At 35.7% G+C, this 15,129-nt stretch overlaps 1 protein-coding gene across 12 annotated transcripts in view; it reads right to left on the bottom strand.

Annotated features, from left to right (window-relative positions):
• Positions 1 to 15,129, bottom strand: part of SVIL (supervillin) — a 180,487-nt gene that overhangs the window by 17,223 nt on the left and 148,135 nt on the right. For all 12 annotated transcript variants that reach the window (XM_081345238.1, XM_081345230.1, XM_081345235.1 and 9 more), the window contains 12 exons: positions 14,043 to 14,190; positions 12,264 to 12,353; positions 12,098 to 12,184; positions 10,507 to 10,684; positions 9,517 to 9,689; positions 8,329 to 8,484; positions 4,558 to 4,694; positions 3,964 to 4,111; positions 3,689 to 3,834; positions 1,742 to 1,917; positions 869 to 1,010; positions 92 to 368 (listed from right to left, as the gene is read on the bottom strand). In XM_081345238.1, coding sequence (XP_081201364.1) covers positions 92 to 368; positions 869 to 1,010; positions 1,742 to 1,917; positions 3,689 to 3,834; positions 3,964 to 4,111; positions 4,558 to 4,694; positions 8,329 to 8,484; positions 9,517 to 9,689; positions 10,507 to 10,684; positions 12,098 to 12,184; positions 12,264 to 12,353; positions 14,043 to 14,190 — 1,858 coding nt within the window. The remainder of the gene's footprint in view (positions 1 to 91; positions 369 to 868; positions 1,011 to 1,741; positions 1,918 to 3,688; positions 3,835 to 3,963; positions 4,112 to 4,557; positions 4,695 to 8,328; positions 8,485 to 9,516; positions 9,690 to 10,506; positions 10,685 to 12,097; positions 12,185 to 12,263; positions 12,354 to 14,042; positions 14,191 to 15,129) is intronic.

The raw sequence follows: 15,129 nt of genomic DNA, 5'->3' as shown, positions 1-15,129 counted from the left end.
TATCATGTAATACAGCGAATTTTTAACCTTATTCAAGCATATCATTTATAGAAGCTTAAGTCATAATAGAAGACAGAGATATTTGACTGACCTGAAGTGCTCACTAGGTATTTCCACTTGACAACATATGTATCTCCTTCATGAAATTGCCCAATACTTTGTTTAGGAAGCCTACTATAATCAAATTCCAAGATGTGCCAGACATCCACAGAGATGGTGATAATTTCGAATTGTCTCCCATCATCTCCCTCAATGAATCCATAGCCACGGCCAATATTTATCCCATCCAAGACAGTGCCAACAGTTGCCTGGGGTACGGGGACCATGAGCATGACATCATATGGTTTTGTGTCAGATCTGGTTTCTTCCTATAACAAGATGCAAAGCAGTTTATAGTCTTAGGCAGCAAGTCCATTGTTCATATTATGATATAAAACCCAAAGTCTTATTATAGTGCTAATGCACAGACAGCTTTTATCAACAATGCACTCATGCTACTCTCCAAAGAACTGAAAGTAATTCAATTACTTTGACTTTACTTGAGATATTAGGACTTGGTTACTAATGATAAACAGTCTCATGCATGAAGCTGTCATTTATCTTTATAAGATATCACTACCACCACCACCACCAAAATTAAATCAATCTATTATATATTTACTGTATCTAGTGATTACTGTCCTTAGATTAGAAAAAGTTTCCTAATTATATATTCACTGGGTCAATCACTAATTTAGGCTGTTTATAAAACAACTTCTTTTGCCTAGCTGATTTTTTTGAGCAAAATACCTTTCATGTCAAAATCTGCAATACATTTACCAAGTGATTCCTAATGTAATGATTATAAACAAATAAGAAAGTAATCCACCTTCTGAGGGGATTCAGAGGAATTCCTCTCAGCAAGTTTCTTCAATTCAGTCCAATCAAGAAACTTTTCTTTAAATAATATTGTCTCATTGTGTTCTGTGAGTCTGCCAAAAATGGCCCAGTCTGGTCGCCCTTGTCCTTTTCTGCATGGCAAAAAGAAAGAAAAAAGAGAGATAAATAGACTGTTCCAACATCGTTTAACATTTCATGCTATAAAAGAAAAGCCAGTCCAGCAAAACTAACTAAATAAACTGTATTGCCCAAATACATAGCTCTTAATTTGACAGTCATGAAGGTGGACTTTTGAAAATTGCAGGTCAATATTTTTTTAAAAAATAATAATAATAGAGAAGCCAACAGAGACCTTGGAAGACACTGCCCCCATAAATCTGAGACTACAGACTCCGACCTAGATATCTGAGGACAACCTTAATCTCAGAGAGAAAATTGAAGGGCTGAAGGTACAGCGGCCCAGTACTGCATGAAGAAGTCACTTTTAATCCTGCAGGTGGACTGAATTATATGTATATTAGCTATGCTGGGGTTGCATTATGAAGCTTCTTTGTATAAACCTCCCTATCCGCAGATAATCATACACTGGAAACTATTTCTTTGCTACTTATGATTTTGTGAGAAGCTATTTTCAATCTACTCTTGAAATGCCCTGCCTCTTGGAATCAACTTCCTCTCTCTCAATTTGGCTTGGTCTTTCTGTCTTTTCTTGTATGTTCTGGACTGAAACTCTGATGACCTAGTTTGGCTGAGTTTTGCACCATATCCAAATAATATATAAATATTATTGAAATTATTATTCTAACACATTTCTTTTCTTAAATAAGGATAGCAAAATCATCACTGTCATTAGGTTTGATACCTTGGAATAAGAGGATTGCATTCACCAGGATCTAGGGGATTGATGTCACAATTGGCGTAGTCAAAAGTCCCATTCCATAAGTGTTTGGCTAACTGGAAGGCAACTTTCCTTTGTGCTAGTGTGACCTCTTTACCATGCCAAACATATACTTCACTACCAAAGTCAAACACCAAGACCTAAAAAGAGAGAGAACAAGGAAATAAGAAATATTTTTTTAAAGGGCAGGGGGAAATATAGAAACAACATTAATTTTTTAGCCAGGCAGTAACAGTTCTTAACAATCATTAAATGCCCTATAAATAAAGATACAAAATAAAGACAAACTCTAGATTGACTGATAAAGTGTTCATCTGAGGATTTTATGAACTTTTGATGAATATTTTAATGCATACAGATTTGTCTTACACTAGGTGCCACAAACACTGTCTATATTGGAATGAATTAAAAATGCCCATAGTGACCACTTCACTTCTCCTAATTTTATTTAGCCAGACTGAGGAGGCATAAAGATAATAATTTTATTTCTAGGCTAATTGAAAATTTAGCACAGTATCAAAACATTAAAGCTCCACTGTATTTTGATGAAACAAACCAATTTTGAATACTGTTATTTGAAGGAGGTTTTTTTTTTCAACAAAATATATTTTAGATTACCTAAGGTAAGTTTGAATACTAGAAGCATGATGACTAGTGGTTGATCTAAAATTGAAGTAAGAGCTTTGAAACTCCTCCTTAAACTCATATGGAAAGATAAGGAAGAGGAGAAATAAAGCTGTCTGAAGCTTGTTTTCATAATACAAAGATGTTGCTTAATGATACATCTGAGGGAGGCCAATCTATAGGAAGCACACTGTTCCTTGACTTGGTTATCCATGGTATCCTATGGTATCCTTACCACGTGTGCTTTGCATTTTTAAGATGACTCTTTGTTTTATGCTACAGACATTTATTTCATTTGCTTCTGCTGCAAAACAAAATAAATTCTACAATGGAAATGCAAATGAAGCAGAATCATATGATGCTCTGTGACTTCCATGGCTTAGCTGATATATGAATTTATTTCATCCCTCTCTATTGTAGTATTGGTAAATTATGACTTTTGCATTTTTCTATTTCCTCTGGCTGTTGATGTAAGTTTTTTCCTCACAATTAATTCAATTGTATAAATGTAATGCATAACTTAGATACGATTATTTAATAGTTTCCTGCACAAATGCATGTTGGCTGCCTTCTTTATGTCAGAACATTTACAGTCATATAATTTCAATTAAAAAAAATCACAAGATTAGTTTTTTTGTTTAAGAAGGATGGATTTTTATATTTAATTGTTGTATATTTAATTATATGAGTTTAATTATTACATTTTAATAGTGCTTATTGACATAACTATCTTACTGGCTCTCTTTAGAAACCCAAATATTACAATCTGCTTCATTTTCTTATTTATTCACTGGAAGCTTTTAGGTTTATACATATTATGTTTGCCAGAAAAAAAAGACAACCACCTCTGACCCCAAAGAGGAAAAAAACATTTAGCATGTGAGAAAAGATACAGGTAGTCCTCAGTTTATGACCATAATTGAGCCCAACATTTATGTTGCTAAGTGAGACAATTGTTAAGTGAGTTTTGCTCCAATTTATGATCTTTCTTGCTATGGTTATTAAGTAAATCTGTCTTCCCCATTGATTTTACTTGCCAGAAGGCTTCAAACCCTGGGACACTGCAATGGTCATAAATATGAAGCAGTTGCCTAGCATCCAAGTTTTGATCATGTGATCATGAGGATACTAAAGTGCTGTGTGAGAAAAGGTCATAAATCACTTTTTTCAGCACCACTGTGACTTCGAATAGTCACTAAACAAAAGGTTGTATGTCAAGGATTACTGTATATCCATTTTCACCAGCACTGAAGCTGCCCTTAAGCCTGAATATGCCTCTTACTCTACCTCTTTTGAGTTTAGCAATGTACACTTTGGCATCTTTCCCCAGTAGTCGTCATCAGGAATAAGTTTATCATCAACAAGCCGGTAAATGCAATTTGTTTCTATTATTGCAGCTTCATACATCTCATCTTCCTCTGGGCTTCCAGCCGCTTGAAAGAGACAGACAAAATAAACATGTTACCAGTGCTGCCCAGGAATGGCAAATTAGAAAAAGCAATTTAAGAATATTCTTACAAGAGGAAAATGCACTGAGATGGCAAAAACAAACCTACTCTTACCCTGATAGCTTGTTTGCCCACCAAGGAGTTTCCAGAATTCTTTGGCTGCATGAGTATGAGTATTGATGCCTTCTTCTATGGTCTGTATATAAGGAGCTCTGCAGCCAAGTTCTCGCTTTGTCTGAATTAAAGCTGCAAGCTCTGAAGCCTAAGAAATTGAACATGATTAGCTGAATAGGACTGCCTAAGCTTTGGGGACAATTGGACTATTGAAAAAAGAATGAATGTGTACTTGTTGCTATTTTCATGGGACATACTAAACTGAAAGATGGAAACTGTGTCAAATACAGATAGGTTCCCTTGTTTCCATTTTAATGAGAACACAGCCCATTTAACTGCAAGAATCAGAAAGCACTTCCTGTAATTCAAGACTTATTTTTCTTCTTGAATGTAGATCTCTTTTCCCTAATGATTTTCAGCAGGGAAAAAAAATCCAGAAGGGGGTGGTGAGCTGTAAGAATTTTCCCATCAAGATTCATACCATGTTTACAGACATTAAGAATCTTGTGCATGATTATTTTTGGAAAAGCCCACGATCCTAACAAAAAAAAGATAACCAAGGGTTGGGCTGTCCCAGAACTTCGAAGCACTAACCTTGGCTTTTTCTATGACGTTTGCAAACTCTCCTACCCACAGGAAGCAAAACTGTGGCGTGAGTAGCAAGAAACAGTCACCGCTGTTAAGGGATGAAGCCCTTGGTTCAACTAATCTAGTCTGGACATGTCTTCTTCCTAAAAAGAAAAAAAAGTATCCAACAATAAATAAGGGACTAGAGACAACTTTCAGAGCTAAACAGTGAATCCCTGAAACCTGGGAATAAATTGCTCATATTTAGATTTTTAGATTTTAGATTTTATTTAATTTGTATACCGCCCTTCTCCCTAGGGACTCAGGGCGGTTCACAGGGCATATATAAATTACGATACAAAAGTTAAAATAAAATTAAACCAATGCCCAGTTAAAAAACAATAATACAATGCTAAAACAACAATTTTAAAAGCCCATGTTCCCCCATCAGGCCAGACCAGCTAATTCAAATAGGTGGGTCTTCAGGTCGCGACGGAAGGTTCGGAGGTCTGATTTAGTAGAGAGCATTTTTATATTTAAATGGAGAGCTCAAATAATTGCTCTAGACAAGTTTTTTATCCCAAACTTTTCAAAATTGGTAAGGATAGAAAATTTTGCCTATCCTATTTCTGCACTGTAGTTATGTCACTATCACAATTTTCAACAGCCCTTGGGGTCATCTTAGGATATCAATCTTAAAACCAGGGCTTTTTTTCTCATAGAATGCTCAGAATGGCGCTCCAGCACCTTTTTTGGGGGGAGGGAAGAAGCTCCCTCTATTGGCTTTCAAAAGCCTATTGCAGGGGTAGGCAATCTTGGCTCTTTTTTTATGACTCGTGGACTTTAACTCCCAGAAATCCTGAGCCAGCCATGCTGAGGGGAATGGGAGAGGTTTCCAAGCTGAGCTATGCCAGCTCAGGAATTCTGGGAGTTGAAGTCCTTGAGTCATAAAAGAGCCAAGGTTGCCTACCCTGCATAGAGGAGGACATTAAAATTATTTACAGGGTTACTTCTTTAGGAACTAAACTTTTAGAATCTAAAACAGCTAATTCAAAAAAGCCAACAGGAAAGAACCTCACATTTTTCATCTGCTTCTGTCTTTTGGAAGGTAAAATTAGATAACAAAAAAATCTATTTCCTATGTTAACATCTCTGCAATGAAATCAATAAAGGTAACAGGAAATAAATGAGAAACATTTTTCTCAATGTAATATGTCTAATTTAGCTGATGCTAGAAAAAAATAGTATCTTTTGTACATACTTTTGAAAACTATTTTGAATCTAACCATCTATTACAACTAAACCACTTTAAATTAAACAATTCTTAAGAATGAAATATTCTAAATTTGGACTTTACTTTTACTGTTGGACTGTTGTGTGTTTTGAAAAATAGATTATTTAGAATCTAGTTATGTTGCACTTCATTCAGTCTTTAAATAATTAACCTAGTATATACATAACAATATATGATGTTTTCCATGGTGAGCTTAACATCAATAACAACATTTATTAAAAAGGCTAAAATAATTTCTGGTGGTATTATCTGTACATTAAAATTTTGTTTAGTCACAATCTTTCACTTTTCACATTCTAAACAAGCAGTGGTCATGTATCCTAGGAAAAGATGTTACATATGTGCATAAGTGTAGTCAGTAGCATATGCCTTTTTAAAAATATCAAACATGCAAAGAAACAAAAATAAGTCCAAAATATCTGTATTACATCCAGAAATGCCAACTTTGCAACTAATATTTTTCATCCATAACTATGGCACCCTAAGGATACCTGCATACATGCAAATGCTTCTCTAGGATCAGTAACGCAGCAGGGATTGCTTTTTCCTTCCAGTAACAGATTGCTGGGAAATACCAAACATGGCCTTAAGAATTCCAATATTTGTTACAAATTTTTCTGGATGTGGTTGGAAAGAGGCCTAGAAATGCCAGCACAAATATATCACACTTGCTGAACATGCACACACAACTAATTACAATCTTCAATTATATGTGATATATGTAAAATGAGATGTCTCAACTGCAACTTGCAAACCGTTCTGGTTTTGGCATAACAATCCAGGACAAGCTGATCAGCAGAGTTTAGAGAAGACTCATTAACACAATTTTTGGGAAGGAAAGAAACAGAAGGACATTTTAACATCATCCAGTTGATGTTATGTTATGTAACATCTTCTGGGAGTTGAAGTCCACGAGTCATAAAAGAGCCAAGATTGCCTACGCCTGGCCTATTGGCTTTTGAAAGCCAATAGGAATTGCTGCTGAGCACGCCAAAAGACCCGGACGGCAAACATTGCACATGCAAGTTGTCTGCAGCGAAGGCAGGAACTTTGCACCCCTCTCTGCTGCCCAACTACACCATCTCAACTAGGTAAGTAAGATATTATTTGCAAATAGGATGGCAATAAACAATTTAGGCTGCATTTACATCAGGGCTTTTCAGCCTTTTCAGAAATTGTACCACTTTTAGGACATGACAATATTCAAGCACAACCAGTGCTTAACAAGGTGTCAAAAACTTGATGACTAAAAAAAAGGGGGGGGTATTTTGGGTTTCATTGGTTAGATTCATTTATTGTTATAGAACTGGCTAGTTTATAATATTATAGAAAAGCCAAAAGTTGAGGTTCAATGTTAATGCTTCCTTCTACTCCTGTAACAGAAGAAGTCAGAAGTCAGTGCCTTTCCTTTTTCCCTTCTCCCCTCACTTTTCCCTTTTTCTCTCACCCTTCACTCGCAAAAGCCCCCCCACTCACTCACACTTTGCTCACAAAAGCCTCCAGTCTCTCTCACTCACTCCTCCGTCTCTTTCAAAGGCACCTCGTTCAGTCTCTCCCCCACTCACTCCGTCTCTTTCAAAGGGCTCTTGCTCACTTGCTCGCTCACTGCCCCGTCACTTCCAAATGCCATTTGCTCATTCACTCACTCACTTACTGCCCCATCACTTCCAAACGCTTCCAAACGCCACTTGCTCGCTCACTGCATTTGGAAGCGACGGGGCAGTAAGTGAATGAGTGCCGGTGCCGGAGGCCATCAGCTGTTTGGAGCCGGAGACCACTCTGGGTCGGGGTTCGGAGCAGCTCTGGGTGAGGGTTCAGCATGGGCCGCGGCGTGGCAACTGTGGGGAGGGAAATCCCAATGGCGGCTGTGGGGAAGGGAATCCCCATGGCATGTGGCTCCGAGCCACAGGGGCAGGGGTGCAAAGGACGGGTGGCGACGCTGTAGCAAGACACCGGCATTGCTCCCAGTGACAGTACCTCTGAGTTCCGGCACCTTTTTTTTATAGAAAAAAAGCACTGCTTAAAACCTAAAGATCATTTTAATGCACAAAAGTCTGCTGGGTGATTTTGGGCCAATCACTAGGAGACTGTGAATTCTAGTTCCACCTTAGGCATGAAAACCAACTGGATGATTTTGGGCTAGTCATTCTCTCTCAGCCCAACGTACAGGGTCATTGTTGTGGGGAAAATAGGAGGAGGAAAGAGTATTAATTAGGTATGTTTGCTGCCTTGTGTTATTTATAAAAATATAAGGTGAAAGTAATAAACAATTACTTTTAAATTCCTTTTACTACTATTGCCAGATTTTAATGTGCTTTATAAAAATGTTATCTGCCAGAGAATATGATTACTAGATAACAAGTACATTTATTAATGTATTAAACATGGTGTCTTTCTTTCCCTCTCCCCATCTTTTCTGTAGCTGAAAAAAATATTGAAACTCCTTGCTAATATTTAACATGTTGCATTTTGGATTAATTAAAAAATTTACTTATTCCATCTACCTTTGATCTGTAAGAGCATCAGCTTCTTGTACGGGACTGCACTGTTGTTTGAGTTCTGCTCCATCAAATTGACACTACGCAGACTAATATTGCTGAAGTTCTCTTTACTCGCTAAACCAGCAAGTGCTACTTCTGAGAAATTTGAGTTTCCAGACACTTAAGACAAAGTAGAAAAAAATGACAGAGAGGGAAAAAAGAAAAGACAGAAAAAATTAAAAATAAAAGAACAGTCACACACACACACACACACATAAAACAAAGAAAGGACATTATGTTTTGTTTCCATATTTATTTATCTTTTTTTTCATGCATGGCTCATATCCAGCCTTTAGTTTTGTTGATGCTGCTGAAAGAGACAACAGGTTGAACTCAAATTACTCCCTAGACTGAAGAACCTCACATTTCCAGGAGGAACATTTCAAGATAAAGATGAAAAATGGATAGATTATATTATTAAATATTACCAAGAACAATAAAGTTCAAACATATGCAAGACCAGTTCCAATGATTATTTGGCTTTGCCTATATCCTGGTGTCTTAGCAATTCTGTGGAAAGGGAGAAGAAACACATTTTTTGTCTGGCCAAGGACACTGTTTCATAGAAAATGAGACATTACATCCTCATTCTCTTTCCATCTCTTAAGTATTGTGGGGTCACAGTGAAGGTATTGCACTAGACGCCAGGAAATCCAGGTTCTGAGGGGTCCTTGGTATTTTCTGAATGTGGTTGTTTTCTTGTAGACCTTAATAAGAAATAAACAACTGAAAACAAGCTCTATAATTTCTGTGCTTCTATTTTGACTTTGTGCACCAGGCATTGGCACCTATCTTATTAATGTTTTGTTTAAGATAGTTTTCCATTAATATTCCAAATGGAAATCTTTGATTTAATTACTGCTTTCTAAAAAATGAAGATTTTATATTGGTAAACTGAATTAAATGAGCTAAAATATCAGCATCAACACTGAAATAAAAAAAATAACAATGATAGAAATACAACTTCCATGACTTGCTATCAAGCAAATGAACCATGGTTTACCATTATGATTGAGAAGCATCGTGACATACACTTCATGGGAAAATAGAGACAATAGTGCTGTTTTCGTCAAACGGTACCTGAATCTTAACCATGTTTAGACAAGTCATCTATAAAAGTACACAGAAAGCAGTTTGGGATCTTAAACTTACTTTTTTCAACTTTCATCCGCTTTGACTCCATGAAGGCCACATTTAATCTCTGCTCTGTGTATTCATGAAGAATGTCCTCTCTTGCTGCTAGCATTTTTAAAGGATTCTTGGAAGCCTGGACTCTGCGTGTAGGCCTCACGGCCCTTTTGTGCTCTGTTACTGAAGAAATTAACCTGAAAAGCAAAAGATCTTCCCATTTAACCTACCATTTTTTCATCAGCTTTTATTGAAGGCACTGAATGCAACTAACTGCTACATCTGGATGTCTTAACCAACATCCAGAAAAGCAAAGGCAACCATGAAGGCTTGTCAGACAAAACTAGAGGAGGATAAACTGGGCCCAAATACTCACTTGTGCCTAAAGAAGTTGCTTTATTGTGCCTAAATAACAGAACACATCAGAATTGCTATGACATCATATAAATCATTCTGAGGGGGCTACACAGCAATACCTTAATAAAGTGATTGAGGCCCCTCACAATAATGCTTTAAGGTTGCTTTATAAGTTGTGGAAGGTGAGTGGTGACTTAACTTCTGCAATGAAAAAGGAACATGTAAATGCTTATGGAAGGAGGGGTAGATAACTCAATCTATTTCTTGCATCTGCTTTTCAATCCTGTGATTTGATATGACAACCTCAAAAAGACAGAATAAATATGGAAGTATTATTCTTAGGTTGAAACTTTCCTAAAAACTAATTTAGTAAAATGTTACAACCATTATTTTGTCTCTATCTCATTTTCTTCAAACTATGGACTTTTTAGTTTCTTTAGCATTTCCTTTGTGAAAATTTGATTCTTCTGTCATCTCCTGGACTCAAATGAGGACTAAGATGCAGGAAGACAAAAGAAGAAAAACTGGAAATATTCCAAACATAAATATGCAGAAGAGAAGTTAATAGAAGCGATAATCCATGCTATCTCAGAAATGACTGATTCTTGATCCTCACCCTTCCTCTATTTTTAAAGGAATGAAAGGGAAACTACTCACTTTGGCGAATCAGGATTAAATATGGCATCAAAGTCTTCATCCAACTCCACGGGCAAAGAGGGAGATGGAAAATTTGTGCATCGGTAAAATTTGGAAAATGTTTCTTCGTCATCCAATTTCATTACTTCTTTCACAGATTTTCCTGTGACTGTCAAGACAGTCTCCTGCATTCCAGCAACTACAGAACACATTAAGACTATAGAGTAATACTGTTTGTTATACAGTCTTTGACTTTAAAATTTCTATTACAAAAAGATTCATTTTAAAGTTTGTCTGTCAACTTGGTACTGGTATAAAAGCATACCATATCCCCTGTTGATTGACAACAAAGAATACTGATTGTTTTAATAAACAGTTATGAAGAAGAAATTGACAAATATATAATGTGTACAAAAGGCTTTCAGCGGTTAGTTAGTTTTCATATGATATGAAACTTTTAAGTTCACAGGCAATATGCCATTAAGAAAGAATGGACAATGAAACTTCATATCCTGCTTGTAGACCATCTAGAAGTATCTTGTCAGCAATAGTGTAGAACTAGCTGTTGAGCTAGATAGCTTGCTCTTATATTTTAATCTGAAAGATATAGTAGGTACCTGAGCATGAATTTCCTATTGTCAATTATGCTACACAAAGGTTTATAAGCAACTTAGAAGATTTTTAAAAAAATTGGTTGCAGTAATGAATAGAATTTTCTCTAGTGAATATAGTGTCTTCCTGTTTTTTTAGATGACAATTGCTAACAGTCACAGCCTCAATGATTAGGGATTATGGGAATGGTTACCTGGGACATCTGAAAACACCAGATTGGAAAGGGCTAGTAAAAAGATAGTTAAAAATGTATATTCTCTAATTCCAGTTCTTAAGGTAATAGTTTAACAGAAATCAATCGTTTCAAATAAATGTGAGAAGCTCTCACTCTCTCTCTTATCTACTCAAAACTTTAATAACTAAGTCTAAAAGGATAAGGCCAGTTTACAACACATGATAGCAAAAATCTATTTTAATTACTCATCCTGCCCATTTAGTATGAAGTAACTAAGCAAGCAACTATGGTATACTTCAAACAAAAATCCAAAGATAAAATTTCAAAACAATCTATGCTTCAGCCATATTTGTTCCTTAACTGTCATGAGAAGCACATTTTGTGACATTATTACTTGTCACGTTTTCTTTAAAGTGCCTTTATAACATTTTTTAATCTAGCTATGGTTAGCAAGAATACACACTGTTTAGCCATTTTAAAAAATAAAGAATGTATTAAACCATTTGGAGTATTCCCCAGCTAACATACTTACTAAAGAATTCTGGGAGTAGAAGTCTACATGTCTTAAAGTTACCAAGTGTGAAAAACACTGATTTAGATCATGAAATATTTTGAGCATTGAACAACTACCAAGAATAAACTAAATACATATGCTACCTGCAACAAGTGCTATTCACCTCCTTAAAATAAACGTTTGCTAATAAGTCATTATTTATATTTCTTAATATAGGTCCACAGACCACTATTGGAATAATGAGTAAAGGTTTTTTTTTACACAGGACACAGAAATTAAAACACAGGCTGCCTTCTCAAAATTGTACATACCTTTGTTGTTGAGTCTTCCTAAGAAAGTTTCCAGTTTATCCAACTTCATGTCTGATTCTAACTGCATATCTGGTCTTGCTTCAATTTCTAAAGAAAATAAGAGTAAAAACTATCAACTTTTTAAAAAGAAGAATTCAAACTGTTCTCACATATTTTAATGACTTACCTTCCAGGGGTTTTGAAATAGGTGTGGTTGATTTTAGTCTGTTGCAGAAAGGGTATGTCACTGGACTGATGGCAGCTGGTGATGCTAAGCCTGCAGAATAATAAAATACTTAATTTCATATCAAATAATGGATGTTTCCAATATTCTGCACAATCTAGTTTTCAGGCAATCATAAAAGCCGGATGTAAGTATATTCCTTGAAGGACATTAAGAGGTTTGCTTTGTCCACAGATTATGCATTCATCAAATGAGCTAAATAAATAAAATGTTCAGATTCCATGGGTGATAGGCAATATGGGTAGCTTTTTAGGGGTGAGAGGGTTTTTTGAAGATACAAATAATCAAATTCCTTGCTTTGATAATTAAAAAGATGACAAAATCTTTGCTGGAGCAATTGTGGCAAATGTCCACAATATTTAGTGTAAAGCATAAGCATGTTTTCAAGGCAGTCGTCCTAATAGTATCCAGTATTTCCCACCATTTTGCAAGAAATCACTGAAATATGCTAAGAAAAGAACATGTAGCTCATTGATTACTAGTTTTACAATTTGCCATTTCCATGGTCTAAGATTGCCAACATTTCCCCACATTATAATTTAGAATCTCAGGGGTGTCAAACTGCCGGCCTGCAGGCCAGACGCGTCATCCAGAAGCCATGCCCACCCCATTGCTGGCAATGGCAAAATAGTCCCAATACATCTTGCGATGTGACGTGATGTCACGAGTTTGACATGTCTGATTTAGATGATCTAATAGTGATTGGCACCTCTGATAGAATAACTTCTTTTTTCTCCGTGAGGAATCCCTGAAGAACTTTTAAGGACTTCTTTAAAGTATCATTCTAGAGTGCTTAAGATGTAAATCCAGGGCCATTTGTATCTGGAGGCCCAGTTCTATTCTACCATATGCAGATTGTTAACTCACTCTGTGCAAATATGGCTATTGGATAGAATAGAAAGTTAGATTATACAAGTAAACTTTTCAACATTATACCTCTGGGTCAAATAGTCATTGGTGTAACAAGGTATACCAAGATTGAGACATTTATGGCTCTCCAAGGGGTTGTTAAACTATAATTCCAGGCAGCCTTGTATACAGATGATTATTGGTAAGGAATATTAATGTTCTAACTAAGCAACATCTGGAGGAACAGAGGATGCTGTTAACTAGATAAGAAGCTGGCCATGTGTTTCTATTTCTTAATTGGGCTTTCACAGACAGCTGTTCTCTTAAGCCGTTAGCCACACAGAAACCATGGAAATTTCTTTATTCCTAATAGAAAAGCCCATCAGTTAAGCTGCCAGAACAAAATATAAATGCATCCTAAAAATAGTATGATATTCAGTTTAAGTGGTTTCGTGAGATGTGATCAGCTTGCTTACTTGGTTAAGCTGTATTTTCTTTCTTATTTCAATGGCAACCAATTATGTCAATCAAGATATAAAAACACTGCAGATTTCAGAACAGAAATAGTTTGCAGCTTCTGCTGATGGTGGCATTCTGGCCAATTGAGTTTTAAATATAACTGAAATGATTTCTCAAATAATATGCAGATCAAAATGAAAAATTCTGGAAATGAAAGCAACATAAATCCTAGGCAAAATCTCTTTTGCTTGCTTCAGATTTCTAACTTTTTAAAAATCCAGATACAGTGGATAAATTCACTGTTTTATGGTTTTTAATTATTTTATAGTTTTAGAACTGTAAGCTCCCCAGAGAATGGGGATGAGAAAGGCAGCTATAAAAATTGAATAAATAAAATTAAATAAATTTACTGACCTTTCTTTACCATTCTGCCAGCCACTGTAAACTGGGTAGAATCATTTGATGCTCCTTTGCCTCTAGCTTTCCAAGCTTCTTCTCGAACACTTATTAACTGCTTTCTTTCTTCAATTGTCATTTGACTTTCACAGGTATCCACTTCCCTCTGTTTTTTCAAAGAATAAATGTGGTTATCAATATTACATATATCTTTTTATAGGATTATGTGATCATATTAAGGTTTCAAATGTCTATATTGAAATTTTGAATTTTGAGGATTTAACTTTCTGTTAAAATGCAATTGAATAGAGCAAAAGTTCCTTTTTTGGCCTTCAAGATATAATGAATGCACCTATAAAATTGCTGCAAACCGTATCACAGCCTTGATCTGCTTCATATATTATGATCTTCTCCAAGGTATCATTCACCAGTATTTTCCTGTCACCTGGCATTTAATCTAACTGGAAATGCCAGATATTGAATTTGTAATGTTCTAAATAGTCTGTCCTATGTGATACTACAAAACTGTTTATTCTTTCCAAGTAAAATCAAACCGCATTCCTATTTTATATGATAAGCGTAGCGTGTGATAATAAATAACCTGGTTATTTATTTAATTTAAATGTCAATAAACTTTGTATGTTTAGTATTTGGTTGATTACTATGTATAGTGTATCTTTATAAAGAAAAAAACAGCAGTTGAGAGCTGGGGGCATGCAAATTATGCCTTTTTCTCAGCAGTCAATTTATCAAGTGGTAATATTTCCATTTTAACCAACAATCCTTCAGCAGCATTCACCTCCTAGACTGTGACAATTGTATTGCCTTTCTTTTAGCACCAATGTCATAAGAAATAATTTTCTTAAATATATAGACTGCTGATCCCCCCCCCCTCTAATTTGTCTGTATATGTCATAGGTTACCACTTGGTAAATGAATGAATCTATATTTCACCTATTGTACAACAACATCAAGATCTAGGGAGAAGCATTTAGATTAAATAGTAAGAAGTTGTTTAACTGAATTGATTCCTCCAGATTATATCAGTCACTTTCTGTCACAACCAATTTACTTGCTACATATTTTATTAAAAATGAAGGCAGAA

This window comes from Vipera berus (genome assembly GCF_964194415.1).
Source record: "Vipera berus genome assembly, chromosome: Z".
Taxonomy (NCBI): domain Eukaryota; kingdom Metazoa; phylum Chordata; class Lepidosauria; order Squamata; family Viperidae; genus Vipera; species Vipera berus.
The sequence above is the reverse complement of the archived record's forward strand: the minus strand, read 5'-3'. Positions and strand labels throughout refer to the sequence as shown.